Below are 23,430 nucleotides of genomic sequence, written 5' to 3'. Positions count from 1 at the left end.
CAATCCCTTATAAGGAAATGTGCTGTTCTTTTACATGTAAACAAACATAACACAAATTTAAAACGACGATAAAATGTTAAATTGCTTTAGAAAACCTCATCTTGTAAATATTTTTAAAAAGGCATCGACTTCATCAGCTAAACTTGTCAGTTAAACTCAGTTAACAATGATTAAGTTTATATTTTAAACATACCATTTAATAAATAAGCCTAGATAAAATAAAATAAAATAGTTATAAACCTCTTGAGAGGAAAAACAGCCGGACTTACCCTTGAAAATGATTGCTGCTATAGGATCTGGAATTCCAAGAGTTTTTTTAGGAATTCCTTTGGCGGATTCAACAACCACCTTCAACATGTTGCCAAATGTTGTGAATTACGGTTGCACACAAGACATCGACCTAATAGATAAACTTCATCAAGAGCAGAAACTTGGAAAAGCTGACCATTAGAGGAGGAAGCGCCAGGCAGAGAGGTGAGAAACTCTGAATGAGAGGAGGGACAACGAGTCTGTAGTCCAGTAGGAACCTCAGATAACTTCCTTTAATATTGAACGTTAAAAAACATATTGATTATAATTTTATTTGGGTCGTTAGAATTAATATATAAGCTTGTTTGCACTGAGAAGCGAAACTGAATATATACGGTAAGTCAAAGTCAGAATAGATCGTGGTGATGTGGCTTTCGGGGCGAAAATCCAACTGGAAAAAAATAATAATTTAACAGATGCGAACAGCGAAGATCCAAATCCACACAAGAGCGAAATGTAAACAAATGTTCATATAGGCTACTGCGCCGAATCATTCTCTATAACGTACTATTTATATTTATACACACAACAAATACACAGGCAATTATTTGAATAATTTACCTGTGCTCAGGCTCCACCACGTGGTGGCTTTTATTTAACGTACATCTATTCACTTAGAAGACGCGTTTATCAAAAGCCATTTAAAAGTGGAGAAAAAGACGACAATACTTTCATATAGGTCTCATATGTGTTTTCAAATGTTTCAGTAACCACAAAAGATACAGTACAAAGTTTGTCAGGGCGCCAATTTTTACCTTAACAGACAATGGCGAACAGAAATCGCATCTACTTTTCGTTTAAATGGATACTTCACCCAAAAATTAAATATCATTTACTTACCCTCATGACGTTCCAAACCAGTACTTTCTTTTGTAAAATATAAAATAAGATACTCTGAGAAAATTCTTTACTGTCCTGTTAAGATAATTATAAATAAGCTATAAGCTATAATATGTATGTGTGTGTGGAAAATATTTAGGATAATCCTTGGAACATTTTTTGGTCCCCATGAAAAAACAGTTTATGAACCATACTAAGTGATGTTTTTTTGTTTTTTTTTTTGGAAATGTAACAATGCACAAAGTTTTCTGTGATGGGCAGGTTTAGGGGATAGAATATGCAGTTTGTACATTATAAAAATCATTTCTGTGGAATGTTTCCATAAAACATGAAAACCCAACCAACGTGTGTGTGTAGTTCTTTTAACTACCAGACGATGGTGGTAAATGACAACTTAAATAATAAATTAATAGAAACGATAACCCTGACAAAACTGAGTATTGAAGGGATTTTTTTGTCTCAATATTCAAAGTGTGTAAGTTTTAAAGCATTTATTTTTCATTTATCTTCTAAATGTCCATGACATAACTTCTTGTGCGGAACAGATTCATAATAGAGTTGGACTGAATGCATGTCTGGCAATTTATTTGGTGTATTGTTAAGTGCTACAAAAGCATGTGAATTGCTCCAGGGATTGATGGAATAGATAGTGAGAGCAGAAAGCAATATATGATTACATGTCTATTCAACCATTTTAACCAAATGATGAAACAGGTCTCTTGCCCAAACCAAAAAGCCCAGTGCAGCTGCTGAGGGCAATATCCAGACACTAAAAACCTTTCACTCTCTCTCAATTGCTGTTGCTTCCTCTCCAGGGCATTATGAACACTTTTATCTCAGAGATAAACGGAAGAGTGCATCCTCACCACATCTCTGTAACAAGTCTATAAAGACTGAGGGGGGAAAGGTTCTTCACCCTGTAATACATTTAATGTCCTTAAAAAGCTTCAAATGGCCATACCACAATCAGGTTACTATCAGAATTAAATACTTAGTTCTATATCCTGTATTATAAATGATATATATATATATATATATATATATATATATATATATATATATATATATATATATATATATATATATATACACACACATTTCGCTGTTATTATTTGAGTTTTATAACCACTTTCAAAAAATAGACACACAAAAAAGACATTCTTGTTAAACTAGGAAATATAATTTATTGCATAAAAATTATATTTAGTTACAGTAAGAAGTCTAAACATTTATGTACAGTATTACTTTACAGCATTACATGGAAAAAAACTCCTGACTTCTTGCGTACCTTCTTTGATACAAAATAACATCTGAAAAAAAAAAAAAAAAAAAAAAAAAAAAGGTTAAGTTCAGCCACACTTGAGTATCCACGAACAGCAACTACCATCCAGAGAGAAGCAAAGCCCATTCAGCTTCACATGTGAAAGGCTCAAAGGCGTTTTCATGTTACATCGACTGAGAGACGACTGGAGACATTTCAGAGCCAGTTAAAAGCTTCAGCGTTCACAATCCATCAGGGATTTTCAATGTTCTTTGCTGTCTTCATCATGTAGAGGGTTAAAAAGAAATAATCCTCTGAACAAACTTCCTGTTGTTTATTGTGAGGACGTAAGTGACGGCCCAAAAGAACGGCACAGAGGTCATGGATCCCTGACCCCCAATTACAGTCGTTTTGCTTGCATTTATTACGTCTGAGAGGCCTAAGAGGTCCAGTTTTCCCCAGCTTAGTTACAGCAGTGATCAGAAGAGGGAAAGTAATAAGATTCCCATTCCACGTACTTCATACACGAGACATCAAGACGTCCACAGATTCACTTTTTGTTGTGCACTTGCATAGTACTTATAATGGGAAAAGGGGACAACAGATATGATGAAGCCTGTTCATTCATATACACTGTAGCACTGACTGATAGGTTGGTGCAAACAAGCTCTGTAACATTGTATTTTTCCATCTCTCTCGCACACAACACACACATACCTTGGTTATTTAATTCACACCTTTACAGGCATAGACAGATACTGCACATTTCCTTTTTGTTTTGTTTGTTGCCATTTGAACACTTGTGAAGAAAAGGTCAAGAAAAATAAAAGAAATGGACCGGCATCCACTTCAAATGATTATATGACTTCTGATAATAAGTAGTACGTGGCTTTCAGGCTTACTCAAGGGAAACCCATTAAAACCCGAAAGTCAAAACAGACAATAAAGAGCAAGCGGGTCATACTGCAATCAACAGAGCACTTACGCCACCTTTCAAGGCTACTATTTATAATTTAAACAGCACAACTGACTGGCATCAAACCCTCAAAAGGGCTTTCTGCCATCCGCACAATTTCATACTCTTTAACCAGTGCTGCATATTTGCAGTACGCTTTCCCAAGAAGGATCAAAGCATATTTAACCTCAGCATAACATTTCAATTTCATCCCATCTCAATTTCAACGACCAAAAATGTCAGCTCTTACTTGTGAAGTACATCACAAAAACCTTTAAATGCATGTTTTTACTGCCTATTTTCAGTCAGAGACGAAAGCAACAACGCAGCAGTTTTAAAAAAAAGAACATTACGAACAGAAGAGTGAAAAACAATGATCCACAAATAGGGATAATAACTTAAAAAAGTCCGTTCCCTATAGGAAACTAATATGAGTTTATCAGAAAGCTCTCCTGCATTAAAAATGATCAACTCAATATAAAAAAAGAGAGATAACAGAGGCTAATGGAAGTATGATCAGAGAAAGCAGAAAATCCAAATCGCAAAAAGATTGGTCCTCCACACAAATCCATTCCTGTATGCTTTTTCAAAAAAAACACACAGAGAAAATGATGCTTCAAACTAAATTTAAAGTGAAGCAACTCTCCGAAGAATGTGGTTTGTTTCAAGTGAAATCGTTATGAAAGCTGATTTTAGTGCAGATGATTTTAGCTCCTAGTTTTTCAACGTTTCTACCTTTACTCTTGTTTATTTGTGTGCGAGCATGTTTCCTGAGGAGCTTGGCGCACTGCTGTTTTACCGGACACAGGATCTCAGTGTCTTTAAGCATCTAGCGGTCGCTAGGAAACAAAGCCAGCTGCTCGATGTGCAATGTTGTTTGATCGTGTACTTTCACACTTGCTATGTGTAGCAGAGGATCAGTGTGTATCAGTATGATGCAACTATCATTTAATCATGAGCTGATCGAAACCGTACCAGCAAATGCACCATAGAACTGACTTCCTTTTCAAACAACATCTCTGTTTTGTGATTGCAGCATCATCGCATTTGCTACATGTAGATATGTTTTATTCAAAGATCATCCAGAGTGCCTGACCACAGCTCATACGCATTGCAATCCTTGGAATATTCCGCATGAGCACAAAGGAACTGAGGTAAAAGGCAAGTTGTAACGATGTACTGGAGTGCAGTTTCCATCCGCTTGCATTAATTCTAGGTTTTTAGTGGCAAATATGTCCCTTTTCACACTTTTTGATTTGCCGATCAGCAATCTCCGTCCGTCGTCATGACGACCAAGACCTCACTCTTGCCCATCTCTTCAAGAGCTGTCGCCAAGGAGACCAGGTCTGCGTCACCCTGGTGACAAGCTTCCCACAGGTCTAGCAGCACACCTGTGGGGCTGGGTTTGGTTGCAAAGTAGTTCAGATACCTGAGGGAGAAACGTGGAAAGAGATGAAACCATTCTCATCGTCGACCGTGTGTAAATAAATATGCAGATTTTTTTTTTTTGATGCACGCAAAAATACCTGTCAAAGTCCAGGCTGCGAGCCAGCATTCTCCAGTCACAGCCGCGTGCGCTGGGGGCATCCAGACTGGCACAAATTTTCTGCCGTATGGATACGGGCAGTCGGAAAGCATATGGGCCCACTTGAGATGAAGGCAGGCACGAACCTCCTGCTGGCAACGGTGAGTGGGGGGGCAAGGTCTGAAGAGCATACGCACAAATTCAGGAAATGATGTCAGCGCCAGTAACCATATATTATTTTCAAGTTATTAAATCATATATAAAAATATATCTACATCCTGTTTTCTGTACCTCTTGGATGTCGGTGTTAAGCTGGAAGATCTGTCCCTCCCCCTCCACCTGTCTGACACAGATCTTGCAGGTGAGCTGGGAAACCACCAGGCTTCCTCTCTCCAGACTGAAGGTGCAATGCAACGGCCGCTGACTCCCGCTCCAAATGTGATAGAATGGGATTTCCTGGGACACACAATACACAAGAGGCAAATTTTTAGTGAAAGGGAACATCACGAATTACATCTGAGGATGCTCCAATGGGTAACATTTTAATAATACTATACAATTATATATATATATATATATATATATATATATATATATATATATATATATATATATATATATATATATATAAATTTAAAAAAATATTTAAAATATAATAGCAAATATAATAATTAGTCCTAAAAAAATCCTTTAGTTATATATAAAAGTTGTACATTTAAAATCAAATCAAACTGTCTATTTGAACATTAAAGGTAATGTGAAATACCATTAGCAACTCATTTCAGTTCTGTAATCTGATATTATTCTGATGCTCAAATTGGTAACATTTTAATAATAGAATATTTAGAATTTCTAATAATTTTATAATTTACATGTAAAATAAATGTATATTATTATAATTACATGTAATCTATACACTCTAAAAATGCTGGGTTGTTGTGTCAAATATGGACAAACTGTTGGGTTTAAAAATGTAATTAAAAAATGTAAACCAATGGTTGGGGTTGTCCATATTTGGCAGCATTTTTTAGATAATAATAATAACAATATCAAAAATAAGTCCTTAACAAACAATATATAATGCTTAAATGCTCAGCAGTTCCTGTACTTTCACTAAAAAAATGTATATGAAAATATAGGAATCAAAGCGTTTATTTGTATGTTAATGTCAACATGAAATACCACCAGCAATAGGACTTTATTTTTTATCTATCTATATAAAGTGGTCAGACAGGAACCAGGGCCAGTTGCATAAACTTAGCCAATTAAAGGTCCCGTTTTTCGTGTTTTTTTGAAGCTTTGATTGTGTTTATAGTGTGCAATATAACATGTGTTCATGTTTCGCGTGTAAAAAAACACAGTATTTTTCACATAATTTACTTATCTGTATACCGCTGTTTCCACTGTCATAAAAACGGGCAGATGACTTCCTTGTTCTATGAAGTCCCTCCTTCAGAAATACGTAACGAGTTCTGATTGTGCCAGCGGTTCCTGTGTTGTGATTCGACAGCTCTGAGCGCACCGTGCCCGGAAAAGTCACGCCTCTTACCATAACGTGGAGATGCACGCGCTCAGTGTTATTGTAAACGTCTTTAATTTTACCCTATCAATTTGAGCCGGAATCAGACCCGGTGATTGGACTGCGGGATGAAAATAACAGTGTTTCGACGACATGGCGACAAACACACTCTACAAACGCAACTCTTGTGTATTCCTGTGGGCGGAGGTTAGTCAAAAAACTGTTTTAGTGACGTCATTAAAGAAGGAAGTAGAGGGATGTAGTCCAATCTCACTTGGCATTGAACTTTGAGCTTTAAAATTTTACAGATTTTATTTATACTCTAACAACAACATTACACACTAACTAAAGTTTGAAACATGGGATCACAAAGAACGGGACCTTTAAGGCGAATTACTAAGAATTAGTTTGACCAACTAATAATTAGCCAAGGGGTAATAAGTCTTACTTTTCAGTTTCAAAGTAGACCAAACTACACTTTATGTAACTGAATTTAAAAAGTTAGGACCAGTCTTGAGGAAAAAATGAAGTGACTCTCTTTAAGACTAGTCTAAGCAGCTTATGCAATGGACCACAGGTGTTTGGAGGAGAGGGTTTGAAAACCAAGAAGGATTTGTGACAAAAATCAAACTCGTTTCACAGACGGAGCAAGTTAATGCAAGTGTACTTATCTAAAAGGTTTATTTAAACAAAACAAAACAAGGAAAAATTATAAATTCTAACCATATAACCAATAACACTACAAAATCTCTCACCTGATACTTAGCCAGGAGTTTACTCCTCCAATGCGAATGAGGAATATCATGGATTGATAGCCGCAGGTTGTGGTAACTGTCCTTAAAGAGAAGGGGTTTGGGATCCTCTAGTAAAACCCCACCCAGACTTCGCTCAACTTCTAATACTTCCTGCAAGAAGAAGACGACAAGATTTTTGCTTATTTTCAATAAATAAATTTGAGAAGGCCCATTAAACGAGGCAGGCAGACTGACCTTAAGGGCATGTGGGGTGTCCTGTATACAGTAGACCCTTAGGCTGTAGTCCAATGAGAGGCACGGGGCCCGAGGAGCAAAGAGGGCCAACTGCAGTCTCTTGCAGGCTGGCCGAGGAGGAGCCGACTGTCCCACCAGACCATACGTTCCCAGTTGCTCCATAAGAATATGACAGCTTTGCTCCTCCACTTGTAGGTAGCAAGGAGACGACAGACTCTCCTCTCCCACAGTTAACACCTCCTATTGGATGGGAGGAAAATAAAGTTGTTACACTATGGCCTGGTGTCACAGACAGGGCTTAGATTTAGCCAGGATTAGGCCTTAGTTCAATTAGGACATTTAAGTAGCTTTTATAAATATAAAAAAACATAACTGGTATGCATCTTGAGATAAAACAATGGCACTGACATATTTTAACATTATCATATTTTAAAACAGCTCAAACATGCATTTTACCCTGGGACTAGGCTTAAGCCTTGTCTGTGAAACCAGGGGTACGTCTAATGATGTGATGTCTGTCAAGAGTATATATCCTGATTTAACTTGTCATCCGTTAACACTCATTATTCCTCTTCTTCTTTCAAATTCCCACCCTCCTCCTCCACTGATTCTCTGTCATTATCCAATGATCTAGCCTCTCTCATCTTTTAGACATCATGCTCACCTCCCAGGCGCCTTGATGGTTCTGCATTTTGAGGGTGAGGGTCCAGTCTGGGGGCTCTAGCTGTGCACAGTGGGGCAGACTGAGGACCACAGGTCTGCTCAGCAGCATGCCGGAGGGTCCGCAGCTCACCACTGGACTTAATACAGTCTGACTACCATCTGATGGCAACCTGACACAAAACACGGAGCAAGAGAGCTAAGCAGTCTGAAATCAATGCCACTTCCCAAATTAAGTACAAATTAAAGTGCACAACATCAAAAACACAACAGCCCAAATTCTGTAATCCCTTATTTGGAGTAATATAAGATTGAAAAAATTGTTTGTTTTGACACTTATTTTTGTACTTTTGCCACTTTTACTTATGACAGTGGAAAGGAAAGATGGGGAAGTGGGATACAAAAATGCTGTATGCCAGATTCAAACTTGTGTCGGGCCACATGAGAAACAAGTCTCACTGTGCCAAAAAAGACAAGCCAAAGCTATGCCTCTAACAATAAATGTTTAATTTCTGAGAAAATTTATGATGCACACAAATGGTGAGAGGAAGACAAAGTTTGAAAGCTCTTAAGGCACAGTGATATTTATATATTTCATATCTGACAAAAACAGTATAGAAAGAAAGAAAGAGAGAGCCTCAGCAAAAAAGTCAGAGCTCAGACAACCATTCAGTGTTTTCAAGACATATTTGTTTGTTTGTGTTTTTCTGCTGTGTCATAGTTTTGAAATGTTATTTTTTTCCCTAGCGCTGCCACAGGGGTCAAAACGTTTCTGCAGTCAATATTGCTCTGCAAGGGCTGTCGAGATGTTTTGAACTGTTTGCAACTGCACAAAGTGACAGATAGATGCAAGAGTTATATGTCGGGAAATGACAGTGGGATGGGGGCAGGGCACTGAGAAACTGTTTTAAGTGGCTGACTTACGTTGTTTTCTCCCACTTGTTTATAATGAGATACATCTCGTAGAACTTGCCCTGAGGAATTGTCCCTGGTGGAACCAACAGGCTCACCCCTGGCAGAAGGAAGGGGGAACAGAGGGAGGATAAAAAAAACACAATATACATTTTCAATTAAATAGTTTCAGTATTTTGCGAGCTATAAGGATGTCTGCAGAGATTTCAGAACAGTAAAACCTATTTATAAACAGCAAACTCTATGAAAAATACATACTATATATATATATATATATATATATATATATATATATATATATATATATATATATATATATACAGTACAGTCCAAAAGTTTGGAACCACTAAGATTTTTAATGTTTTTAAAAGAAGTTTCGTCTGCTCACCAAGGCTACATTTATTTAATTAAAAATACAGTAAAAAAACAGTAATATTGTGAAATATTATTACAATTTAAAATAACTGTTTTCTATTTGAATATATTTCACAAAGTAATTTATTCCTGTGATGGCAAAGCTGAATTTTCAGAATTATTACTCCAGTCTTCAGTGTCACATGATCCTTCAGAAATCATTCTAATATGCTGATCTGCTGCTCAAGAAACATTTAATGTGTACAATTGTACAAAATATTTGTGTACAATATTTTTTTTCAGGATTATTTGATGAATAGAAAGTTCAAAAGAACAGTGTTTATCTGAAATCTAATCTTTTGTAACATTATAAATGTCTTTACTGCCACTTTTGATTGATTTAATGCATCCTTGCTGAATAAAAGTATTCATTTCTTTAATTTCTTTTCAAAAAAATAAAAATAAAAATTCTTACTGACCCCAAACTTTTGAACGGTAGTGTATAATGCTACAGAAGCTTTGTATTTCAGATAAATGCTGTTCTTTTGAACTTTCTATTCATCAAGGAATCCTGAAAAAAAAAGTACACAACTGTTTTCAACATTGAAAATAATCATAAATGTTTATTGAGCAGCAAATCAGCATATTAGAATGATTTCTGAAGGATCATGTGACACTGAAGACTGGAGTAACGATGCTGAAAATTCAGCTTTGCATCACAGGAATAAATTACTTCGTCAAATATATTTAAATAGTACACAGTTATTTTAAATTGTAATAATATTTCACAATATTACTGTTTTTTACTGTATTTTTAATTAAATAAATGTAGCCTTGGTGAGCAGATGAAACTTCTTTTAAAAACATTAAAAATCTTAGTGGTTCCAAACTTTTGGACTGTACTATATATATATATATATATATATATATATATATGGGTGTGTGTGTTTTGGTGCAACAAACTTGTGTATTTAACACAAGTAGACTTGACTAACAGAAGTGGACATTATTGAAAAAAACCTATAAAAGAGTCATATACGGCTCCTTTAAAGCCTATTACCTGTATTAGGGATGGTGAGACGACCACCCAGGGAGCCCAGTGTGGCGCTGGCACTGTGACTGGGCTCCCTGGGCAGCGTATGTCCATGGTAGTCTTTAGGTCCAGAGCCCACGGTCTTCAGGCTCATGATCTCCCCGTCATTAGATCCCGGGCCTGTCGGCAGCTCGAGGGAGGACATGGTAGAGGAGTTGTACACCTTTATCTTCAGGCTAGGAAGTGGATCCAGCAGGGGAGACGTGGTCATAGGGATCTTATGCTGAGAGTCCAGGGTGGCCTGCTGCAGTGCGAAAAGCGGCCCGCGGAAGGTTCCGGCACTGGCTGTGAGGTCAGGAGGGGCTGTCGGATGCAGTAGGTGTGGATTATCTAACAAAGTAGAGAAGCGGAAAGAGAGAAGGAAATGTTTCTGGCTAGCTGCAAAGTTACAAGAGAGGATTTGCCTAAGAAATGAGAGTATTAAAGGGGAGAGGATTTAAAATAGGAGCCATATAAACAAGTTATAGCAGATTAAATACTTTTGTGAGAGCAGGTGACAGCAGGAGAAGGGATTAAAACTTAACATATCGGAAAAAAGAGTTTATAATAGGTTTGAAGGGGTGAGAGGAGTGAGAATGAACAATTTAAAAAAAGTGAGTAAGGAAGAGAAAGTGAGGAAACACTGATGTCTCACCCTGTCGTGGTGGTTTGTAGTTGCCAGGGTGGAAGGCAGCAGTAAGGGCCGATGACGAATCTGTGATTTCACCATGGAAATGGCGGCAGCTCCGGCGATAGACCAGGATGCCCACACACAGCACGAGGATCACGCACAGCAGCAAAGCCCCCACCAGTCCTGCGTACACCACTACACCAGCACCGGGGCCAAGAGCTGAGACAAATACAGGTACAGATTTACTCATACATACAAACCTGTCACTGATGTTAATAAATACATTATGCAACACAAAAATGCGATCAAAGGAAAATAAATAGGTCGGAAAAAAAAGAAGAGCTTAGTACCCAGACTCTTCACTATCTGCATAAAGCCTTGTAGCTTGTTCTGGTCAAGAGCTGCCCACTTATACAGGAAACAACAGCATGTAAAGTGACCAATCTGAGTTTTTGTTTTGTTTTTATGTATAATTTACAGAGGTTTATCCACCTTATTTTTAACGTAAGTACGGGTGAGACTATTTTTATCTTCAATGTGTGAGGCTTCCAGTGTCATCTGCTTCATGTTATTTTTAGATGTACAAAACAGCTCGTAAATGCAGCTTGATATTGCAAACTGGTATTTCTTATACTATTTTAATGTATAGTCATACTTATAAACACTGGTTTGTAGCGCAAATAGTTTTACTGTTTACTGCACTTTGTTATTGTTCTAGTTATTTACAATTATTGTACCTATAGACCTTAATCAGGGTAGTGCCATATATTTCAATTTTGACAGGAATGAAAATGAGGTTGTGAGGGATAGAAGTACAGTTTGTTCAATGGATTGTACTGTTGTTTAACAACATACCGACTGTCCAACTGACAAAACAAAAACTCCATAAGATATTTTGAGAGCTTTCAGTTGTGAAAATGATGTGATCTAGGACCTTTGTACAGTGCCTGCCATTGTAAAGACTGTAAGTCTATCCCTCACAGCCTCATTTTCAACCACATTAAATTCAATATGGCGTCTAATCTGACTAAGGTCTAAAGCTGCTAATGTATTAGAAGTCTCGCACATTCACAGAAAATAGCATTGCAAAATAAGGTGGATATGCAATACTTCAAATACTTCAACTGTTTTATTTCCAGGAAGTAAAACTGGCAAATTAGATTGTAACTGGTGATGCTTGCAATTTTTGTGGTCAGTAAACAGTTTGTGGGTGGTCTGAGGATAAGTGAAAGTGACATGTGAAGGCCAAGTATGGTAACCCATACTCAGAATTTGTCATCTGCATTTAACCCATCCAAGTTAATGCACATACTGTACATGAGTAGTGAATACTGTGGACACACACACCCGGAACAGTGGGCAGCCATTTTTGCTGTGGCACACAGAGAGTGATTGGGGGTTAGGTGCCGTGAACCTGTATGAACAGTTGGGGGTGCTGTAGATCTAACCATTATGGGACTCTCTTCCCTGACTCCTGATTCCTGTCTCTTTTTTTATTCAGTCATCGCTGAATTAAGCACTATATTTACATAGTATACTATAAAAAGGTTTTAGGAGGAGAGGAGAGATAGAGGTGATCACATAGGTACTGCACCCAAGAGACATAGAGGAGAAAAAACGAGGAAGAGAGCAGATACGTGTGAAGAGTGAGAGTGGGCAAAAGGGCTCACGTGGCGGGACGGAAGTGAACCTGACAGCCATCTTAACTTATTATAGCAAATGGAACCAAGCCGAATTAGGTGCGTTATTTTTTGGTCTCTCAAGTGCTGAATGTCACATTGATCTCAGAATATTAGCATCACTTGAACTGTAAGCTACACTATTGATCGCTCTGGGCCAGTAAGATGCACAGTCATTAACTTCAATGTCTTCAAAAAGCACTCTATTTCTGAACCAAGACTGCATATGTATTATACATCATCTTCCAGGAAGGCGTCTGCACATTTTCCTGTGTGTGTGTGTATGTGTGTTTATAAATTGCATAACTCTGCATAATATACTGAACAACCTCTTATGCCTGAAAATGATATTTAAATGCTAATGATGAAAGATTAATTTATATTGAAGCCAAGCCAATTAAATCAAACAATATTTGGTCATTTTGAGACTCTCAGGCTATTACTATGTTCACTTGGCCAATTAACAGAAGTGCTACATGTCAGTTCCAAAATATTGTGACAGCCTACACAATGTACAATTATAGTGAATTTTGAGTAATATAAAGGTTTAATTTATTTTATATTTAAATTGACAGGTACAATATGTAACAATTTTGTCCGCTAGAGGTCGCTAGAAGCCTATTCAACACAAAGGCGTAGCTTCATGACGCCAAGTTTTAGAGCGGAATCTTGGGACGTGTGGTCTCCACCTCAACGGATGGTGCAAAAGAATAGGGATTGGAGTCGGGAAGAAATCATGTTCATGGATGCGATTATTAACGTTACTGTAGTATGAAGCAGAGCAGGACCGAGTGTTGTGGGAGCTGAACGAGGCCGCTGGAGCGATTGCGCAACACACTCCTCGCGAGCAGGAGAACTTTTATTATGCCACAGTCGCCGGCGCCGCTTCCGCTTTTCCGGTCATGAGTATGAGGGAACGCAGCTCTATTTATTTGAGCGTGTTGAAAATGACGTTATAACGTTACTCTGTGCGTTTGCTCGACGGCTGTTGTGAAACATTGTTGCACAATGCAGTAAGATAGATCGATTTTAGAATATCATATTAAATATTGGATGGCTTGTGTTGAAAAATGGCATGCAGTTAATTTTAAAACGTATGATGGAGAAAATTATGTATTACTGTTTATAAAAATAAAGCTGCATCTGATTATGCTATGTTAGCAACTTGACAAAATAGTGTTTTTCTCTGAGGCATGGTAAAGCATGGTACTCGCAAAAAATAAAGAAAATTGATTTAAACAATAAGACTAAATGTGTTGAGCTATATAACAACAATTTGTTTTCTGTCTATAAATATATCAAAACAGATGTTCCCTTGTCTATTAAACATGTACATGTAATATATTAAAGAGTCTTTGGTGTTTCCATGGTTTCTACTAAAATAAAACCGGAAACCGAGGGTAACGCGGGTATGATGCAATTGAAAAGCGACTCCTCACACGTCCCGGAGCCTTGGTTAAAATTGCAATTTTCTCACGATTTACAAATAGTTGGAAACATTTGGGATATTGTAAGTACTCAAGTGAACAAAATATATAACACTGGCCTAGTGGTTCTTGGATATTTTACTGCAAAAATATTACATATTGCAATTGATAAATTAAAATTAGCAATGGTAATAAGAAAATAAATAAATAATCATAAAAACAACCCCCAAGCTGCACAATATGTCTCATGCCTGTAGATAATTTAAAAATGGACTGCTTATTTATTCAATCAATCAATCAATAATAAAATGGTAAAACTTAAAAAAATGTCTGTAGATAATTTTTAACAGACTATGAGGTGCTGTCATCTATATTTCATAATCTCAATTCACATGTTTTCACTTTATTTCATGTGGCTCTGTTTTATCATGAAAGACAAGTGTGCTGCATATCAAGAGAGGAACAGGAGAGAAATGACAGAGTGAAAAAGTGCACACACAAACACACACACATCGTACATATATTGCATCTTTTAGATTAATATTTCCAGACACAATCACATAAGTAGCCAGGCACACAGAGGGAGAGGGTGAAAAGTGGATGCAACGAAGTGTCAAATAAAAAAAAAAAAAACAGTTATTAAAAGGAAAACTTACGATGGCTTGAATGTTCAATAGAAACCTTTTTATCTGTTAGAAAAAAGGCAAAAACAGAAAAAAACAAAGAATGAACACAAGGATGGATGAACAAAGTTATGAGCATAGATCAGAGATGACTGCAAATGAAAGTGGAACAAATAATCAATAAATGCAAATACAAGATTCAGCAAATGAAACATCAAAGCATACACACTGAAATCATACTGTAGGTTTATGGCAGGCAGAGCAAATGTAAATATCTTACAGCTCTCAAGGGATGGTAGGCACTAGAGGAATCATTTGTCTGCAGATATATACTGTATATGAGTGTGTGCGTGCGTGTCTATGCTGCATTATTAATGCTCGAATCTGGGTTTTAAACCCAGACAGACCGTACTAAAACTTCCAGTCTGCACTGTGTTCTGGCTGAACAGTGTGTGCATATGTGAGAGAGTGTGTGAGCAAGCTATTGATGTTCTCCTGAGAGTATTCAATGCTGTCAGCTGTGCTCTTCCAAAACCAGCCCTGGGATGAGCACCCCATGTCAAGATGAATCTGGCTCACCGTCACATGGCTGATGTGTTTCTTCACTTGCTAGCGTTAAAGTACATTTCGTCCGACTGCACAAAGCTCACCGTTTACCCTCCTGTCCATCTGTGCTCAGAACCCTGTGCTAACTCATTTCCGAGGATGTGAGGACCAGCATTATTTTAGTATCATTTAAATACCATTTTATGCTTTTTTTAATATTTTGAATTTTATTTTTCTGTTTTCATTTTAATTTTAGTTAAAGTTTTACTCATTTTGTTGTGTGTTTTGACATTTTTATGACATTTTAAGTTTTAGTTATTTTAGTAAAAATCAAGTTAAACTAAATAAAAAGGAAAATGTTGACTTTTTGTTTGGAAAAAGTACATACTTTTGAGTATGTAGCAGAAGAGTATGCAAGCTTTGGGAAATACCACTTCATCATAACTGCATCTTTAACGGACGCTCTGTCGCTTAGTTACCTGTAACCGTTTAAACTGCCCTGTCAATCATCTTGTCACAGTTAAAATCCTCCACATTCAATTAAATTTAATTTCCTACCGTTTCAGAGAGAAATGTAGTGGCACGTTGATCTGCCAGTCATGGGTCTTTTATGCGGAGAACTCTCCTCATGATTCCATAACGATGTATTTAAAAGTTAATGACCAAACGCATCGTTATAAAAGTTCACAATGCTGTTGCAGATGAAATATAATGTGGATAACATTTAATAAATATCTTTTCGTCAGGTTAGATACTGATTAAAGGGTTAGTTCACCCAAAAATAAAAATTGTCATTAATTACTCACCCTCATGTTGTTCCAAAACATCTGTAAGACCTTTGTTCATCTTCGGAACACAAATTAAGATATTTTTGATCAAATTCAATGGCTCAGTGAGGCCTCCATTGCAGTTTGATACACGCTTCGAACCACTGATTCGAAACAAAAGATTTGTAAAGCTTTTAAGCCTAATGAAGCAGTGTTTTGAAATCGCCCATCACTAGATATTGTTGAATAAAGTTGTTATTTTGTTGTTGTTTTTTTGGCGCACAAAAAGTACTCTTGTCACTTCATAACATTAAGGTTGAACCACTGTAGTCCTATGAACTGTTTTAAATATGTCTTTAGTATTTTTCTGGGCATCTGAAAGTGTAAATTATCTTGCTGGCAATTCAGGCCTCACTGAGCCATCGGATTTCATCAAAAATATCTTAATTTGTGTTCCGAAGTTGAACGAAGGTCTTACGGGTGTGGAACGACATGTGGGTGAGTAACTAATGACAGAATTTTTATTTTTGGCTGAACTAACCCTTCAAACATCGGTCTCACACATCTGTCATGTTTGTAGTTTTTTAATACTTTTTTATTTGTGTTTGTAGTTCTAATTGAATCTTCATCCAAAGTGCAATATTAGCCGTTAGAAGTGTGCACGGATCTGCACTTCGGATTCTAACCAGAAAAAGTAGACCATCCAGGTATCTTTGGAATACTCATTTCAACATACTATGGTTTAGGACACACTAATTCTAATTTCAAATGCTATTTAAGACAGATAGTATGCGAATTGGTATACAGCATAAGTTTACTTTTTTATATTTTATTTTACTTTAAAAATGACATTTTGTCACTGTTGATGCTGGGTCATGTGACTTACTGCGGGCACACAGTCCCTCTGTGCAGTTCTTGCTCTCCATCATGCTGCCGCTGCAGTGACGTCCTCCGTTACGGGGTGGTGGCGCTTGACATTCACGGCTGCGCCAGTGTGTGCACTCCGTCCCGCACGCGGACCACTTGGCCCACTCTGTCCAGCCTCCATCCACTAGGAAAATACATAATGAGCAATTAAGCCCTGGATCATGTGTGAATCTGTTAGTGGGGGGTTATACAAGTGTGTCATGTGAAGTTGTGACAGATGTCAGTCTTCACCTGGACAGAGGGTGGTGCAGGTGACTCTTTGGAATGGTGGGCCATCACAGAAGGCTCCTCCATTGAGTGGTGCTGGATTGGTGCAACTGCGTGTCCGTCGCTGCCAGCCCCGCCCACATTGAGCATTGCACTCTGACCACTCTGTCCAGGATGACCAGCCCCCACTCACTAAGGAAGGAAGATGTACATATACATATCATGAGACATGCAGTTTGATCTGAGGAGAATGGAGCCTACAGTAACTGGACTATAAAAGAAAAAACAAGCAGCAATGCAAAAGAAACCACTTTGAGCCATACAGCAGGATAAGATGTACAAGAGAGTTGCATAGTATATCATACATGAATAATGTACAGTCAGCCAGACATTATCATTACATAAACCCTGACAGGGCTAACCAGGACCCGTTTGAAGCAGAGAGGGTCTTGAAACATCCTGAAGGGGTTTATTTTGCAATAATGACCAGATGAATGTATTTTATCCCACTTATTACACAGGTGCTGATCAAATGAATTAATAAATGAACCAAAATATTAATTTTGTGCTGAAATATTATTTACACTACCGTTCAAAAGCTTGGAGTTGGTAAGATTTTTATTTTTTTTTTGAAAAGGAGTTTCTCATGCTGACCAAGGATGCATTTATTTGAACAAAAATACAGTAAAACTGTAATATTGTGACATATTATTACAATTTAATTTATGTTTTCTATTTGAATTTATTCTAAAAAATACATTTATTACTGTGATGGCAATGCTAAAGTTTCAGTAGCCATTACACCAGTCTCCAGTGTCACATGATCTTTCAGAAATCATTTCAATATGCTATTTATTATGCTGAAAACAGTTGTGCTTCTTAATATTTTTGAGGAAAGCGTGAAACATTTTTTTCAGGATTCTTTGATAAATAGAAAGTTCACATGAACATCATTTATTTAAAATAGACATTTGTGTATGTTCTTACGGTCACTTTGTTTTTATCAATTAATGCATCCTTGCAGAATAAAAATATCAATTTCTTTAATCTTACAGATCCCAAACTTTTGAATGGTAGTGTATATATTTCAACTATTTGATTATATAAGAAGTAAAATAACACAATAGAGAGTAATACGAAAGACATCAAACTAGCACAGTGTAGGTCAAATATACAGTTATGGATCATTATAGACTGTAGAATGCTGGGACTGACCAATAAGGATGAAGTATTTCATGTAATATTCATAAACAACAGGGGCGATTCTAGTTTTCTTTTGTGTTGTGAATATTCTGACTGGTCAAGTGGTTACCATAGACGATGAGTGTGGCGGTGCTGCTGCGTCGCTTAGCGACCACATTGCGAGCAACGCAGGTGTAGTTAGCCGTGTCAGAGAGTCGAGCCTGCTTGATGATTAGGTCATGGTCGATGGTAATTAGAAAGTTAGAATCCAGCGCCGGGTCAATGAGCTCTTCGTTCTTCAGCCAGTCCACCTGTGGCATTATAAAAAAAAAAAAAAAAAAATCAATCCATTCAGTTTGTAGAAGAATGATGAGTAACAGGACCAAAAACTGCACTTAAAATCATTTGAATTGAAAATTAAAAAGCACCATGCTCTGAATACAAAAGAGGTGTAATTTAATGAAAATGAACAGTGTAAAATATCCTGTGTGGTTGAATGTTTTATCAAAGCCTGCAATATTAAAGCAACCCCCGCCCACAGGTTTAACTGTAAACGTCAAGCAATCAAACATTGTTTGTTATTATGCATTAAACAAACTGACGAAAAATCCAGTTGGAGGTTGAGACAATAACAGAAAGGATAGGAAGGTGAGATGGCACCTCAGCAGGCGGGATGCCCTCTGGTGGACGACACTGCAACAAGACTTCCTGCTCCAGACGCACCTCCCTGCCAAGTGGCTCCTGCTCAAAGTTCTTCCTTAGGTCTGATAAACACAGAAATTGTCTTTTTTAAACCAAAAACAAACAACAAATAAAAGTCTTTCCATTTTTTTTTAATTATAAAGCAAAGAATTATTCATACACTACCGTTCAAAAGTTTGGGGTCAGTAAGATTTTTTTAATGTTTTAAAAGAAGTATCTTCTGCTCACCAAGCCTGCATTTATTTGATTAAAAATACAAACAAAAACAGTAATATTGTGAAATATTATTTCAATTTAAAACAGCTGTTTTCTATGTCAATATACAGTAAAGTGTAATTTATTCCTGTGATCAAAGCTGAATTTTCAGCATCATTACTTCAGTCTTCAGTGTCACATGATCCTTCAGTAATCAATCTAATATGATGATTTGATGCTCAAGAAACATTCATTATTATTATCAATGTTGAAAACAGTTGTGTACAAAAAATTTTCAAAATTCTTCGATGAATAGAAGGTTCAAAAGAACAGCATTTATTTAAAATAGAATATTTTCTTACATTATAATTGTCTTTACTGTAACTTTTGATCAGTTTAACTCATCCTTGATGAATAAAAGTATTGATTAATTTTATTTCTATCCCCCAAAAATAAAATTAAAATTCTTCTTACTGACCCCAAACTTTTGAACGATAGTGTTTAATGTTACAAAAGATTTAGATTTCAGACAAATGCTGTTCTTTTGAACTTTCTATTCATCATAGCATCATGAAATAAAAATGTAAATAACTGTTTTCAACATTGATAATAATCATAAATGTTTCTTGAGCATCAAATCATCATATTAGATTGATTTCTGAAGGATCATGTGACACTGAAGACTGAAGTAATGATGCTGAAAATTCAGCTTTGATCACAGGAATAAATTACACTTTACTGTATATTGACATAGAAAACAGCTGTTTTAAATTGGAATAATATTTCACAATATTACTGTTTTTGTTTGCATTTTTAATCAAATAAATGCAGACTTGGTGAGCAGAAGATACTTCTTTTAAAACATTAAAAAAATCTTACTGACCCCACACTTTTGAACGGTAATGTATGTGTTATGGATTAAAATAGCATAAGCAAAAATAGTGAGTGTTTATAGTCAAAATACTTGGTTTCTCTTCAGGTGCTGTCTTCTAAAGGCAGAGTGCCTGCCTCAAAAGGCATGTCACACCGACAGATCACATAAGCTGCTGAACACAAACTCACAGGCGATGCGGACGTAAGCCCGCCGGCTCTTTGTGGTGCCTGCCGAGCTCCAGGCAACACACTGGCACCAATAATCCTCCAGCCCAAACAACTCCTCTACCTGCGTCCGGGAGACAGAGATATCTACTTCTCTCACTACCAGACCTAAGACAGGAAAAATGAAAAGAGGGAAAACGTGAATATATATCTATCACATTTCAAACCTACGTGTCACAGAGTGATACATCCTGAGTGTAGTGAAATTGCAAGCTCCCAGACTGTGCTTTTTATTTAAAAATAATACATTTGCATTTACACTGACGCATTTGGCAGATATAATAAAAGGTATTTATTTATACAAATTTATAAATATAATAAAAATAAAATAATTAATAATTTATATAAAATATATTTATTATTTTGTTTTAAAAATGTAAAAAAAAAAATCATGAAAATAAAAAAATATTTACAATAATGTAAAGCTAATGTAAATATAGTTATTGGGAAGATTATAGGCACTAAAGGAAAATATGCTTGATTAGAACAGACAGGGTGATAATATTATGATTCAGGTTTCCCTCAGAAAATTGGACAAAAAGACAAAAGGTACAAGACTGTACTTTAATGAGGAAAGAACTACAATCCCATGAAGCTTAGCGAATGACACATTTGAATTAAAAACAACAGCTAAATATAAAACTATTGATTTAAAGATGTTGCTTGTGTTTATAGAAACAACATATATGTTTATTACAATATATATAGTAGTCACCATTTGAAGTGGATCAAAACCTTTCATCAAAGTTGTCCTAAAACCTTCTTCTTAGGACAACTCAGTTCTTAGGACAACTTTGATGAACTTTTTTGATACACTTCAAATGTTGACTACTGTACATATATAAAAATATTTAAGTAGTTTGAGAATGTAAGAAGATGAACTCAGTTGCGTCATTCACACTCCATGGGAGTGGGTGGGTGAATTGGTGGAGATGTTTTTGCAGAATCATGGGTAATGTAGTTTTTCATCAGGAATTCTGCTCTTAAACAATTAACTAAAAAATAAGTTGATACAATGCAGGCTGATGACTTCAACAGAAGTTTATACCATTGATAAACAAACATGTTCACAGTAGGTCTGTCTTTCAAGGTTTATAAGTTATCATTCAAAATCATTTCCTCTATGGAGAAAATGAACGGAATTTTTATTTCCGGAACTTGACTGTTGCACTCTATTCTGTACAGCCAACTTTCTGGAATCAGTCTGGGAAGGGGCCATCCCTATGGTACAGGACACAGAAACTTTAGCAGTCAAACACCTGAACCCTACTTAACACTTTTGGGATGAACTGAAATGTATAATGCCATATGAAATGTTTAACAACACAAATGGGTCTTGTGTTCAGGTGTCCACATATTTTTGGTTTATATAGCAGACTTTACCTGTAATAGGGTCCAGACTCTCCTTGGTCACATGGTCATTCTGGTTCACCCATTCTCCATTGCATTTGAAGTATATTTGAGTGGCAGGAGCAGCCTTGCAGGAAAGTTTGACAGGTCTGTTTTTCACTATGAAGGCGTCCTCTGGCTCGCTCTGGAATTCCGGCAATGGTTCAGCCGGAGCAGACGGAAACGAATCCGGGAGAACTTCGCTGTAATCGCTGCCATCTACAAAACCAAAGAGAGAGCGGTAAGAACACGTGTACGGTTTATGCGAGTGTGTATTCACAAGCGTGTATCTGTCACAGCAAATGAGTTTGGCCTCAGGGGTAATGGCGAGACAGTCGGTGTGTGTTGAGAAAGTCTTGGTCCCTGGCATTTCAAATGTACTCTAGTAATAAAGCATTTGCTCTTCTCCATCCCAGTGAATTTAAACAGAGCCAAGATGAAGGAAGGGGAGCTTGACCTTCCATTGAAACACCCAGTGATCACGCATTATCCCTTGACATTTTCCCAGTGACAGATCCCTCCCAGCACCACAGCACAGAGCTCATCCAGGGGCCAGCATGTTTCACGGCTCCGCGCCCAGGCCCTGTCACCTCCAACATGACAATGCTGTTAACCTTTCAAGCATTAAACGCTACACAGGCTATTGACTACCAAGTGAAAATGAGGTCTGAAGACACCGGCCCCGCAGGGCAAAATGGTAAAGTTGTTGTTTTGCACTTTCTGTGATTTGTAGTACACACTTTTCCAAGCTGACAAATTTTTAGGTTTGTCAACTGTGAAATGGTATTTTTCTGACTATCCTTAATTATGGTGGGGTGATAATGTGTTGTAACTTAAAAGCATATGTTCAGATGTCCTTGGTTCTCCCCTTCCCCCAATTAAATACAAGGTTATTGCACATAATTTGTTTTGATTTTCTATTCTTCCCTAGTCTGCACTGTCAAGCCTAAAATTTATCCCAGAGTTGCTCTGTCATTGACAGGCATAATCACAAATGACAACAAAGAAAATTACAAACAAAATAAGACTCTGAGGGAGATGACAACTCCCTTTGGCCATAACAGGAGGGAGTTCGGCCATTAAACTGCAAATGCTCTCATGGTTGAACAAACTGCTTTAATTATCACGCACATACAACTGTCATCATTTGGCATTGTAATGATGTGACTAAAACATTATGTTGGCATAACTTAGCTTGCTATAGTGCATGAATATTATTTAGTTCTCATTCATATGCTGATGCTGGTTGTTGGAGCAATTATGAGGTTGGACTTATAGGTGTTGCTATATATATATATATATATATATATATATATATATATATAAATAAAAAACGGTTAGTTCCTGTCCTTGATTCTGATTGGTCAATAGCTGTGTTTTATTCACGATAAAACATAGCTATGACTGCTTTTAAATGTCCGATGTATTATCTTGCCCTTTTAACAGTTAAGGGGTTTTCCCGTGACTGACAGCGCTAGTCAAAGCATTTGTCAGTTGTGTCTTGAACAATTCAGTCTTTTCAATGTAAAAGTCTTTGCTACTGACTGACACACTCATAAAGACAGTCTTTGTCGCCATCTAATGGCGTAATAATGTAACTTCTGTTGCTGTTCACGGTCAGGGACTACTTTTTCCGGCGGAAGGGAGGCTTTTAGTGAAAG

The 23,430-nt window shown here is 36.9% G+C and overlaps 2 protein-coding genes and 2 long non-coding RNA genes across 9 annotated transcripts in view; 2 read left to right on the top strand and 2 right to left on the bottom strand.

The window, feature by feature from the left end:
- Positions 1–796, bottom strand: part of myofl (myoferlin like) — a 29,464-nt gene extending 28,668 nt beyond the window's left edge. For both annotated transcript variants that reach the window (XM_048205133.1, XM_048205134.1), the window contains exon 1: positions 270–796. In XM_048205133.1, coding sequence (XP_048061090.1) covers positions 270–357 — 88 coding nt within the window. In that variant the 5' untranslated portion in view covers positions 358–796. The remainder of the gene's footprint in view (positions 1–269) is intronic.
- Positions 797–2,313: 1,517 nt separating this feature from the next.
- Positions 2,314–23,430, bottom strand: part of unc5b (unc-5 netrin receptor B) — a 63,117-nt gene continuing 42,000 nt past the window's right edge. For 3 of the 5 annotated variants that reach the window (XM_048205093.1, XM_048205094.1, XM_048205096.1), the window contains 16 exons: positions 21,764–21,988; positions 20,345–20,488; positions 19,046–19,149; positions 18,516–18,696; positions 17,228–17,395; positions 16,956–17,120; positions 14,790–14,822; positions 11,052–11,246; positions 10,385–10,747; positions 8,983–9,070; positions 8,063–8,231; positions 7,399–7,638; positions 7,165–7,314; positions 5,182–5,346; positions 4,892–5,070; positions 2,314–4,794 (listed from right to left, as the gene is read on the bottom strand). In XM_048205093.1, the coding sequence (XP_048061050.1) occupies positions 4,629–4,794; positions 4,892–5,070; positions 5,182–5,346; positions 7,165–7,314; positions 7,399–7,638; positions 8,063–8,231; positions 8,983–9,070; positions 10,385–10,747; positions 11,052–11,246; positions 14,790–14,822; positions 16,956–17,120; positions 17,228–17,395; positions 18,516–18,696; positions 19,046–19,149; positions 20,345–20,488; positions 21,764–21,988 (2,735 nt within the window). In that variant the 3' untranslated portion in view covers positions 2,314–4,628. Of the gene's footprint in view, positions 4,795–4,891; positions 5,071–5,181; positions 5,347–7,164; positions 7,315–7,398; positions 7,639–8,062; positions 8,232–8,982; positions 9,071–10,384; positions 10,748–11,051; positions 11,247–14,789; positions 14,823–16,955; positions 17,121–17,227; positions 17,396–18,515; positions 18,697–19,045; positions 19,150–20,344; positions 20,489–21,763; positions 22,200–23,430 lie in introns of those variants that run through there. The other 2 variants (XM_048205091.1, XM_048205092.1) reach the window with 2 other exon arrangements.
- Positions 4,910–8,170, top strand: LOC125276988. The gene is made up of 3 exons (XR_007186789.1): positions 4,910–5,051; positions 5,243–5,424; positions 8,033–8,170. It is a non-coding gene; the product is annotated as an uncharacterized LOC125276988 (long non-coding RNA).
- Positions 11,125–22,326, top strand: LOC125276987. Its single transcript, XR_007186788.1, has 3 exons — positions 11,125–11,261; positions 21,898–22,010; positions 22,186–22,326. It is a non-coding gene; the product is annotated as an uncharacterized LOC125276987 (long non-coding RNA).

The sequence above is a fragment of the Megalobrama amblycephala genome, linkage group LG10 (genome assembly GCF_018812025.1).
Source record: "Megalobrama amblycephala isolate DHTTF-2021 linkage group LG10, ASM1881202v1, whole genome shotgun sequence".
Lineage (NCBI taxonomy): Eukaryota > Metazoa > Chordata > Actinopteri > Cypriniformes > Xenocyprididae > Megalobrama > Megalobrama amblycephala.
This window is presented reverse-complemented; position numbering and strand designations above follow the sequence as displayed.